Here is a 12,568-nt window from a genome sequence, read left to right on the forward strand (position 1 = left end):
TTCTTCCATGCAGAGAAACTGGAGAAATTATTTCTCCCAGCATCAACCAATCCAAAACAGCAGTGCATTCCCCTCTGCACAGCTGCATAGGTTTAATTTTTGCAACTGCCATTGCCCATGGGTTGGCAGAGAATTGCAATAGTGCTGGGAGAATGTGGAGGAGGCCACCACAGTACTCCACAGCACATCAGACCCTTAACATAAACAGGCATTCCCAGGTCTTATGTTGCCGCATTACTGCTGTTACCATGCATATGCAAATTATTTTGAGGATCTTGCTCCAAGCACTCAACATTAAGATTTATTTTTAAAATTAGTTCTTATCTGGGTGTCCCATTAGAGACTGAGTTCTGCAGTGCATGGCTCTTCCCCAAGACCCTCTTCCTTGACAGACCTTAGCAAGGGGACTGGAGACCTTAAGCTGTGGGCAGGATAGAGCTCACTGGATATCTAGCTGATGTAATTACTTCAGAGAGATGTCCCCTTTCTGTGCATCAAATTTGCACCTACACACTATGACAGTGTATAGACTTACTTGTAAATGCATGAGCTGTGGCACTTGTTCTCTTTCACAAGTCCCCTTGCAGGCTGTAGGCCTGGGGAACGTACTTTGCAGGGTCCAGGATTTGAAGGGAAGAATCCGCACAACCACTGTCTTTATACATCAAATAAAAGCCAGAATTCAGTGTTCATTTTGTAAGCTCTGGCCTTAAAATTGTTTTCTTACTACCGCTTCTCAAAAGGTCACCTTTAAAAGACTATGTATTTTCTTACCACCAGGTTAATGGTCATCCACTTCCTCATACTTCACAAAAACAGTGACATTAAGCCCAAAGGTTAAATAAATCCTTGAACATCTAAATTATACCTCACCTGTAAAATGACACAAACAGTAATAAAGGATCTCCAAATTTTGCATTACAGCATTGACAGCCTATTCTTGTCCCATGGCTAATGTTTGCTCACAAGCTAGAGAATAGGAAAGAATCTGTATTGAGAATATGTTCCGAGTATTGCAAGGTAATGTAGTCTTAAGGCACTGTTTCAGGATTTAGCAGTGGGAGTCTGAAGTAGCATTTTACAAGATGAGTTGAGCACATTAAGCTCTATTTAAATGTAGCATAAAAAAATGCAAGACTCAAAGTCAGTGTTAGAAATTGGCATTCTTAGATCTATTTTAGTGTTAGCCTGTCAACCAGAGCCATTGTTAACAGAAGACTGAGCCTGACAAGGTAACTCTTAAGAAAAGCTACTTCAAAGGCTGCATATTAATGTAAATGAAAATCAATTAACACAGCCAGATCTTCAGTTAGAGATGATTTGTGCACCTGATTTGTAATTCTCTCTCTTAAGCCCTTTTTGTGTGACTGAGATTTCAATTTCAATCTTTCACCACAAGGTATGTTCCAGAAAACATATATAAACCACCTACTGTTAAAATACAGATCAAAAACTAATGCACTAGTTCCAGTTTCCAAACCAATAATAGCTAAATGGTCATATAAATAGGAACACCACAGGTGTTCTGCTGAGCACAGGCCACCATGAATAACAATTTATATTGTGTGAAGCATAGCTGGAAATATTGGTAATAGAAACTGTGGTACAGGAGGTTAACAACACACCAAGCGGGTAAGACTTAAAGCTCTTAATAATGACCAAAAAAAAGTGTCTTTTATAAAAAGTCTTAACAAAATAAGCTTTGAAATTCATCAGCAGTGCTTTTTAAGGGGTGAGGTTTCCAAAGGTCCCGAGGAGACACTTCAGTCTCACCAAGCTTCAATGGCAGGTGGACACAGTTCCCTGAGATGTTTTGAAGCATCACGCGAATTTCTCTACATCTCAGTTTCGAAGGGGTTCAAGGCCAAGGGCAGGAGCGTGTCAGCATTCAGCTTTGAGTAATGCTATGTGCAAACCAGTGCTGGAAATACTCAGCGAAGGGGCTCCAGGTGTCACACCACATCTCAGCGATGGTAGAGGAGCCACGCGCAGACCTGCATGAGGCTGCAGTGCTTTGCACCCCTGAGAGTTTGCCCCCAAGCCCCTTCCTCAATATTTTTATCATCCATATTTCAGTTGGTGCCAGGGAGGGGCCATGGCCAACCTGCATGGTGAGATGATGCTACAGCATGCAGGTGTGGAGGCTGTGATGCAGTTATGACTTGGGGACACATTTCCCCACACACCTTGCTGGTGGCCCCAGGCTGCCAGGAGCATGGGAGCTGTGTGGGGACTCTGCGGGGTCTTAACCTCAGCCCATCCTGCATCCAGGGCCGGGGGAGCATGGCATCTAATTAAAGAAAAGCTGCCTGCTCTGGGAGTGCCTGCCAGCTCGTTGCTGGCATTTCCGTGATTGACAAACAGGCAAAAATATATTTATTCAAGGATTATCTATATTGAGAACTGAACGCAGGATTTTGTCTTTGTAAACAGTGAAGTAATATCTGCTGTTTGAACAAAAGGAAGGGTATACTTTCCTTCCATTTAGCACCAAAGGCTCCCATATTTAAGAGAAAAGGGAAGACATTTGGTTTTATTGATCCTGCTTGCTGAAGATTTTGGGTTTTTTAAATAAGATCTGTGACTAAGGGAGCAGTGAGTTGATTTTCACTTTATTGGAAGGGTATTACGAAGCACGCAGAATATGTTATTAGAGAGATGCATGCCCTTGAAAACAGCCCTTAAAATCTTGCACAATTAGGAAAATTCAGAATGATCCAGCATATTTCCTCATAGCGAGAAAAGTCACTTTGATATATTGAGGACCCAAAATGTAACACTGCATTGCTCTGAATAATAATTTTATTTTGAAAAGCCACATTTGAGGAGAGTACTTTGTTACAGATGGGAACACAGCTACTTTCATGGACCTAAATTAGGCTACAGAGAAATAGCTCCTTCAGAAATGAACACCCTTATTGATAGTTTCACTGGTGCTCAGACAGATCTTTCCCTATCATCTACCTACAAACAATCCCATAGATGTTCAGATATCAAAGGACTGAGTCAGTACATTAGCCATGTGTGTTGGTCAAGGGATGAACACACAGAATAAAAGACCTTCCCCCAAATATTTGTCAGTTAAATCTATTGTTTATGCAAAATACTGAACTGGCTGCCCTCCAAGGTAGGTCTTTTTATCCATAGAACAGAAGCAGAATGAGTAACTGAAAATTTCCCCCATCATTAATGTGCTTTTTAATGTGCTCTGAAGGACAAGAGGAGCAGTGCTGGTCTTGTTTTGACCAGCTCAGAACAGGACTCCTCTTAGGAATTGTGCTGACTCAGTGGGACTCATGCATGTGCTCAGAGCTGCTTTCCAGAAAGAAACAACCAGCCAAACACTTTGCTGAACCTGGGCTAGACTTGAAAGCAAAGTTCCTTCTCTGCTTTTTCATCCCTCTTCTCTGAATGGATGCTGCTAAAACAGTGCTGTGTTGAACCAGGAAGTGGTCAGCATACAGGTGGCAGTGCCATGACCCTCCTTCCATTTCACCATCACCACCACGGTGGACAGCAGCCTTAGTATTGCTCAAGAAGACCCAGCAAGCGGTCCCCACTAAATATTGCCTTCTCGGTGTCAGCACCTTTTCTGATTTCTCTGCCCTTCCTACCATAGGGTGCTGTCTGTTTCTGGGACAGTCTCTTTTTACACTGCCTTCTACCCATCAGGCACAGATTGCTTGTTATGTTTCTTCTCCCTTGCTTTTTTGGTCTGGCCCTTCCATCCAATTTGTTTTATACCTACTTATACCTTGAAGTCAAAACCCGCCATGGCGATTATATAAGTTTCATTGCGCACTACACCTGCCTGGGTCTTCTTTTGGGATGGGAAAATGGGGTTGTCTTGAGAAACTACTATTGTATCCAGAAAATGTGGACTCTAGCTCTGCCTCCAAATAATGCAGCAGACTTCAGCAAATAATACTGGCTTTCTGCCTTGGTTCCTTGGGGTGTATAAAAATGGGGTTTTACCTCACAGCAGCATTGTGAGTATTAATTAATGTTTATGAAATGCCTTTAATACATAGGGGATGACCTGATCATGTTTATACTATGATTTCCAATAATGTAATTCCATTGACATCTGAATCCCTTGTTACACTAGGATGAACATGTTCAGAATTAGGCAAAGAAATATGTCTAAAGAAAAGGAAGGTTCCTTGCGAAGAATTTAAATCAAATAACCATTATTACTTGCAATTTATGATCTGAACACAATCCCCTATTTTGGTAAATAAAGCTCAGATGATTTCTTGTGATGTGCATATTGCTAAAATTCAAATATTGTTGAACATATGTTGTTTTTCTGTTTAGCTGCTTTTTTCTCTCCTTCAATCAAATATACAAGTGGTTTCTTTAAGGAAATATCAAATGTTGAAAAAACATTGATATCTTACAAGTTTCCATCTGGACAAAAATATCACTGTCTAATTTTTTTACTTGCCTTAGAAGCTGGTCAGAGGCCTAGTACTGTTAGCTGTACTCAACTCTATTTCTTAAGCTTGCATTATTAATTTTGCATCATGATAAGATATTTACTCAAAGAGGCAGCTAGTACTTTCCTTTAAAAGTGATGTTATTTGCAGGAATGACCACATTTTTTTTTCCCCAAATGAAGTTATGCAAATCTGATCGACTAAAGTAAATGTTTCATAAAACCAATGACTGTTTAAATTGTGGGACTAAATTGTTTGTATATAAATATTACCTTTTATATTCCATTTGAGTTTTATGTAGATGAACACATTACTTTAATGACCTGCATTTACAGAGGGAAACAGGGAGAGTCTGACTCTGAAATCCTCAGCAGCCAGATGGCTGCCTTTTCTTGCATGAGATTAAAAGATGTTTCTCATTCACAGCCCTGCTTCAGAGGCAAATTAATACAGCCAGCTAAATTGCTTGTGTTTTTGGAATAAAATTTAAAGAGAACTTTTTAAAGCAATTGGTGTCGCAGGTTCCTAGAGCAGATTGCTCTCCAGGTACAGCATGCTGGTTTTAAACATTCAGTAATTAATGGAAAGTATTCCGTGTTAATTGACTGCTTCAGGAAAGGGAAATATAATGACTCCTTATTAATCATGAAAAGAGACATACAGCACGGAAGCACTGCAATAATTGCACTAACGGTTGAGAAATGTTAATTAATGAAAAGAACAATGATGTAAGAAATTAGCTAACATAATGCTTGCTGCTGATGGAGATTGTGCTTTAAACACATTATTTAGCATGGCAGCCACTGGATGTTGCCTTAAATAGCAGACACCTCTTACCTTCTCCTTCAGTCAGCTACGGAGTTCTTAATGTTGCCGGTGTTTTGGTTTTTAATGAGCCAAAATACACTCTCCAAAAGTACATTTTCTGAAGCATTTTCAGTTTGAACTTCTGAACTCAAAACTATTCAAACAGATTGACAGCATTTGACATATAAAAATATTATCCAAGTGTAAGAGAGCATGTTAGTGTTTGTGTGGTGGGGAACAACTTCTTGTTAGATGGGCTGAGCTAAATAAGTTTGCCAAGAAGATAACTGCATCATGACTTCCTTCCTCTATTAAATTTTTCCACTTCTTAACCAATTACCTGTCCCCTGAAGAGTTTAGAGCGAGCATCCTGTCATATTTGTGCCTAGCTTGATGTAAAAACTCGTAATCTATTAAAATGCAGAACAGTTCTGGCAACTAATCCAACATCAGTAGTATGGAGCTCACAGTCAGTAACAGATTGAAGGCCCCAAGATTTCCACCATTACTCTCTTGCACCTTTAAGACAGCAACAGAGTGACATATCCATCATTCTGAACACTTTAGAGTAGGTCAAACTATTGGTTACATTATTGGTTGCCTAAAAGTGTAACTTATTTTTTCTGTTCAGGAACAGTGTTTGATTCTTATGGATGTATTCATATCTGCATGATCATTTGTGCAAGGAAATGTCAGCATGTGAGGCTTTCAAAAATTATTCACAAAAATTTTGTGGGAATTTTCGCCACCTAAGGCACATGTTATCTTGGCTGTATGACTAGGGGATGGTACTAATGTATGACAAAAGATAAATAAAGGTAGAATAACAAAAGCACTCATTTTAGCTCTACTGTTGCAAGCATAAAGTTATAGATGCAGGAAAAAATTAAAATTCTGCTAAAGACATGCTAAATGAACGTCCATCAAACAGAAGATGCTTTTATAAATAATAGCTCTCAACAAGAGGCCTCTATTTGCAATAACAAGACAAAAATACATGCCTTAAATCAGTGGCATTGCAGTAATCTAAAATGATGATAGAGGGGGAATCAGTCCACGGATGTATAATAATCCAACAGTGCAGTGCTTCATGCATCATAGACAAGGACAGGAATGGTTTCATCCCTCATCCCTCCAACCCATGTGCTGGCCTTTGTTGTTTTTCCCAGGGCAGCTCTCTTGTGGCCATTCCTCCACCCATGTGTTTTATTGCTCCTGAATTTCTTTTCCAGATGGAACATCCTTGGGCTCCAAGGTGCTCTCCTCAGCTTCTTCATTGAACCCATGTACTTGCACAGCATCATTGTGGGAAGCCTCTATCACACTGGTCACCTTTCCCGGGTAATGAGCCATAGAATAGAAGACATTGGTCAGCTGCCAACTTCATACCGGCGCAATCAGCTGCTTCTCAGTGGTAAGCAAACACCTGCCTGCAAGACAAATGATGCCCTCTCCCATCACTAATTGTGCCACTCACCAACAGGAAAGTTTACTTGTTTGTAAGTAAACCATTAGCCCATGCCTCCTTTTTTTTTTTTTTTTCCCTGAAGAGTATGAATTTGTAGAATGAAGAAACTGATGCACTTAAATCCAGTTCCTTTTTCACACACAGTGAGCACAAAAAGGACCAGTAGTGGACATAAGCTGACTAGGAAAACTAACACTGTACAAAGACTGCTCAAAGTGGAAAAAAAGTGTATGACTAAGTGAAAGATTTCTAAAAACCAGTGAAGAAGTTTTCAGTAAATTTTAAGTTTTACTCTCTCCCGTACCACTCTCCCTTACCCAGTGAGCACAAATATGTGTGGAGTCACGAGAATCAGCCCTCGCATCTCTGGTCCTGTGCATGCAGCCCTGCCATCCATACCCCTTACTCGGAGCCCCCACTCCTTCACCGCTTGCTAGCCATCATGTTTGGAGCAGATGGCCATGAGAAAAGGGCTGTTCATTCGTGCAGGAGACCCTGCCTGCTCAGCAGACCTCTGCGATGCATTGCTGCCATCTGACAAGGCTGCTGCCTGTCATGTGATCATCTCCACAGTTTCCAGCTATCTTTTGGGCTACTCTCACTGCCACCACTTCTCCTTCCCAGCCCCCATCCCTACCCCAGTCTCAGGTCCTTTCTATTCCATCACCCTGGCTCATGGTTCCTTAACCACCATCCAGGCAGCAGCTGTCTGGCCTCATGCCAGCAAAATCCCACCGTCTCTAATGCCTTCAGATTCTCACAAGGCATGTGAGTGCTAAGGACCACCAGTTCTGCACAGGATTAGACCCTTATATGACTTTTAGACTCTGATAATTTTTTTTCAGAAGGTTTCCCTGAGATGTCAGGGTTACAGAGATGGGAGGTCAGGATGCTTTAGTAGCGTACACCATTGCCTTTCAAAGTCCTCTAGGTTCCTCAGTCAGGAGAGTGCTATTTTATCCCTTATCTATTTCATGTTCTTTTTTTTTTTTTAATGTGTTCTTGTGACAAAATTAGTTTGGCTGAGGCAGAAGTGATAGTTTAGCCACTGGGGAAATTCTCAGGTTCTGTGTGGTTTAGTATATCTTGTAAGTGTAATGTGCATGTACGTGTTATGAGGTGAATAAGTCAAAAGGCTTATCCTTTTGAACAGCTTATCTCCATTTTTTAACTCTTCAGTGCAGCTAGCCAAAGACTGTGCAATGCAAGTATGCAGGAAACTCTGCTTCACGGTCCTCCACCCCATGCCCCCTCCTGTCCCTCCTGCCCTGGTTCAGCATGGGCATGACTCAGCCCCTTCTTCCTTCCCACACCACATCGTAGGAGGGAGGAAAGGATTCACAGCTGGTCAGGAAAAATCTCCCCATTTCCCAAACCTGGCTGTTATTTTTGCAACACACCCGTTTGCCAGAAGCCTCTGCAGCTCCCACTGGGGAGGTTGTTCTCATCCTGTGCCAGCCCTAACTCATTATAAGTCCACCCATACATTAAGGTCAAAATCACACCCACTTTCACTGTGTCTGCAGGATATACAGGGAAACCCACTTCAACTGTTGGAGGACTGAAAATACAATAAGGGATATAACAACAGAACAGCTATTGCTTTGATAGGTTGGCCTTGCACCGTAAAAGTAATGGCTCATACATGGCCCAAGTGCGCATTTATGCCCAAGAGTCATTGCCAAAGATTTCAAGGGAGGTAGAAATGTATCCGAGGGCTCTTGTGTAATTTTAAATATCTGCGTGCTTCATGGCTGGGTTCCTCCCTCCCAGAGACTTCTGTTCGGAAAAGCTTTTGCTTTGCTTTTGGTTGTATTTGTGGGCTTTCTTCAGCCCAGGAGAAGCAGTGGGAGGAATCTGTCTCTCTCTGTCTACATTGTTTTTGTCTCTGAAGCCATTATTTGTAATCTTCCCTCCCCCACAAATCCCAGGGATCCAATACTGCTTAAAACTTACATTGCTGAGGCTTGTGCTGCATTTCTCTTACCTGGAAAACTATGCTGACAGCATATCCAGTGACTAAGGAGATGGGCACCTAGCAAAAGCCAAACCAAATGCATTAGAGACCAAACCTCAGCAACCTCAGCCAGAAAACTCCACCTCCCATGCTCCTCTCAGGGATCTGACTAGCCAGGGATTTCAAATTGCAGGACTCCTTCAATTATAAGGATGCCAATTTTTTCACTTGATCATAGTAGTACAAACATTTCAATGGAGAAGAGAGTCACAGTGTGGGATGAGATAATTCCTTGGCCCTACAGAAAAATAATCAGTGAGGTTTTCCACTCACACCAGTCCAACTGGAAATCCACTCATTCACTTGGATTATTCTTGGGTGTATTTTTTTGAAGAAAGAAAAGCCCTGTGTCATTTTTATTTCCTTTTCTCTTAAGATTAAAACCATTCTAAATGGTATCCTGAAGAGGCATGAGACTTTGCTGGGAGAGAGGGGAGAATGAGGACAGATTTCAGTTCATATACCACAATATTCAAGTTTATATTATTTGTACAAAGGCTTTTTCTTTCGGTTTCTATGGTCTCCTATTGTACTCTGTTGTGTTGGTTTTAAGGATGATGTTTTACATAAAGGAGAGAAAATGATCTAGATTATTTGGGTGTTACCTTTCAAATAAAATCAGAACAGCTCTTTTTCAAAAGAAAAGCATGAAAAAAGTGTTAAGTATAAAGTGTAAAGGATCAAAAACAACAATCAGAGAATATATCTAGGCTCTATATTTGCATCTGTCATGAGTCTCATGGTGTTTTCTTTAAAGCCTCTTCTCTTGCATTTGGAAAATGATGTGAAAATATCTTCTATTTAATTAAATACATGTACTTATATATGATAGCTGGGAAAAGAAAGCATGAAAGCCAAACGAGCATGGAGGGTGTTCCAGGCATTGGGGGAAGCTCCCAGGTGTCACAGAGGTCCACCAAGAGCAGAGGTCCCAGGCTGGGCGGGGGCTTACATGCCCCACCTCCCCACTGATAGGCACCCACAGCCTGCTCTGTCCTCCATACAGCCTTTCCTTCTTTTCCTCTGGTCAGTGTTTTCATAGCATTTTTATTGCTTTAGTGGACTGTGGCAACTTTGCACGGCAGGGTGTTGGCTCTCATGTCTTTTGGCACTCAGTTCCCTAAGCTTTTGGGTGCTATCTCAACAGAGAATGGTGCATAGTGTCAAACAGCCGATTTTGATCTGTTTGCATCTTGTTCTGTATAGAGATGTTTCAATAAGTACCAGAGAGCTATCTGATTTTCAAGGGCTCAGTTTATATCCTGTTGCCTAGGTGAACTGGAGTTTTAGATGCAGACTGATCTGTTATCTTGGGGGGGGGGGGGGGGGGGGAATTGAAAGAGGTATTAATACAACATGAATGTGTTTACAAATCCTGAGTGAGGTTGTGACTTAGCTGTAACTCTCTTCTACACACAGTAGCGAGTTCAGTTCCAGTGACTGAGATGATTTCTGCAGTTCCAGCTTTGCCACCAATACAAAGTGGTTGTGCCATATAATTTTTTTCCCTTCAATGGCCACCTCTCTCTCTGTGTGCATGCTCAGTTCCATCTGGCTCTTGCAGCTCCCTCCCAGGGCAGAGGGGACAGGAGGAAAGAGGGAGCATGTCCCTCACTGACATTGCTTTCCATGATGCTGAGAGGCAGGATGCAGAAGCTGCACACAGAGGCAGCGTCCCTGCCGCAATGGACCCTGCACAGCAATCCACTTCTCCCACAGTCTCTCTCTAGAACTTACCAAGCTCAGCATGTTTAACATGGTGACAGATGCTGCATTCCCACCAGGTCCCATCTCCTCCCATTCTGCCTGAGTTCAGCAGATGCTCATGGTGTGCATCCGTTATGAAAATGAGATCCCTGAGTGAGAAAGGGCACTTTGGAAAGGAGGGGCTTTGATCTCTCTTCTTTAATCTCCTCCTCTCTGAACAGCCCATATCAGTACTTCTCACTCTCTGCCAAAGTTCTTTGAAACCCTTTAGCAGAAAAGGCAAAGGACCTTTCTCTGTTGCCCTCCACCCAAGAGCAATGAAAGCAGGTCCCATCAAGCTGTGCAAACTGTGAGCTGTTGTTGGAGCTGCTGCAGGCAGTGGCTCCAATGGGAGCTGCCGTTTCAAAACAGAGATCCAGTCCTGGTGCTGGCTTGTGCCAGGATGACTGTGCCAGCTGCCCACCAGCATGGTCCCCACCTGCCTGCTCACCACAGTGGCTCTTGTTGTCCAGGTTTGCAGGCAAGTGGCCCACACAGCAAATTAGTAGAGAGGGATTCAACAGCTGGATCCAGACACATCATCCAGTGCCCACATTTTCCAAAATATTCAAACTGCTTCAGGTCACTCTGTTTTTTCCAGCCTTGGAAGCTCCCAGTGTTGATTCCTTGCTCCCAAAAGCACTAATGAGCAGGGCAAGGCAGAGCTCATTTTGTTGAATTTATCCTGTGCTGGAAAATAAACCAGCCACTTTCTTTATTCCTCTTATTTCCTTACAAAGACTAATCCCTCCCTGGTTTCAGGTATAAGAAATGAGAAAGTGACAGGAGTCACGGAAAGGTTGAACTACACTAAATAGTTAAGAAAAAACAGGAATTCACATGATTAAAAATAACTCTGTCTCATGTACACACCCACACCTGACCTTGCAGCCCTATCTGCATTTAGAGCCAAGGGAGATCTCACCCATGTAGGCAGTGGACTCCAATATGTGATTCAGATGTCCAAAACTGGCCATGTGAATGACACAGAGGTCATTCAGTCACCCCAGGTGATCAAAAACATCATCATTGTAGCTGTCTAAAATTAAATAATATGCATTTCACTTAAACATGTCCAAAATATTTTCATTAAGACACTAACTAGCTCTTGAAGAGATTATTGCACCCATACAAGGTAGGAAACCTGCAGGCAGACACAAGGTGAGGAGCAAGAGTTTTCTGTGTAGGTCTGTGATGTCTACAATGTCATTATTAACTTGGATCTAAGAATCAATCTGTGATGATGAAATGTATGTTTTGTATTTTCTTATCCCCTGTTTAAACCCCCTGTGATCTAGACTTCACATCACCACAAAGGCCCCAGCAGTTAATAGCAGATTAATATGCTGAACCATGGAAAACTCACATGGAGGAACTCATGGCAAAAGCACTTTTCTGCTTTTTCCTTTTAAAAACCAGTTATCCCATTAAAGCCTTTCTGAAAGATTTCACTCAGCAACCGTCACACTGCTGTCAATAGCACGCACTACAATCTAACACTTTTCCTTAAGCTAACGAAAGGTTTGCCTGCAATGTGGAAAAAGATCTATAGGAATTTCTAAATTATGTCACTCTAAGGTAGTCAGCCTTGTAACATTTAACTGATGGTGACAACAGCATGTGCAGTGCACAATGCCAGCACGTTCGCTCAAGGATGTCTCATGTGCCAAAACGACACACCACATGTTAGCAGCCTCTGAAGGTTTTGAGCACTGGATGTTACTGGTGTCCTTCTCTCCTGCCAGGGGTTAGCCATGCTGATGCTCGGCAGCCTGGAAAATCTCCCAGTTTCAGTGTGAACTGGATTGTGGGGAACACCGACCTGGAGGTTATCAATGCCACGACAGGGAAGAGGACCTGTGGGAGTCCCTCACGGCTTTGCAAGCACATGTTCTTCACTCGGTGGGCAAAGCTTCATGGCAAGGTGGGTCTGATGCGCTGACAGGACACTGCTGCCAGCTCTACATGGGCTAGTAGGGGTCAACCCTGTTTTGGTAATCTCATGATGAAGCTGCAGCTTCCACAGGTGTCCTGAGTCCCTCCTGGTAGGACCTGGGAGAGGATCAGGAGCTGAGAGCCTGCAGAGTCAGC

At 42.4% G+C, this 12,568-nt stretch overlaps 1 protein-coding gene across 4 annotated transcripts in view; it reads left to right on the forward strand.

The window, feature by feature from the left end:
* Positions 1-12,568, forward strand: part of ADARB2 (adenosine deaminase RNA specific B2 (inactive)) — a 317,653-nt gene that overhangs the window by 298,941 nt on the left and 6,144 nt on the right. For all 4 annotated transcript variants that reach the window (XM_074868096.1, XM_074868070.1, XM_074868087.1 and 1 more), the window contains 2 exons: positions 6,479-6,660; positions 12,223-12,401. In XM_074868096.1, coding sequence (XP_074724197.1) covers positions 6,479-6,660; positions 12,223-12,401 — 361 coding nt within the window. The remainder of the gene's footprint in view (positions 1-6,478; positions 6,661-12,222; positions 12,402-12,568) is intronic.

Source organism: Strix uralensis, chromosome 1 (genome assembly GCF_047716275.1).
Source record: "Strix uralensis isolate ZFMK-TIS-50842 chromosome 1, bStrUra1, whole genome shotgun sequence".
Taxonomy (NCBI): Eukaryota; Metazoa; Chordata; class Aves; order Strigiformes; family Strigidae; genus Strix; species Strix uralensis.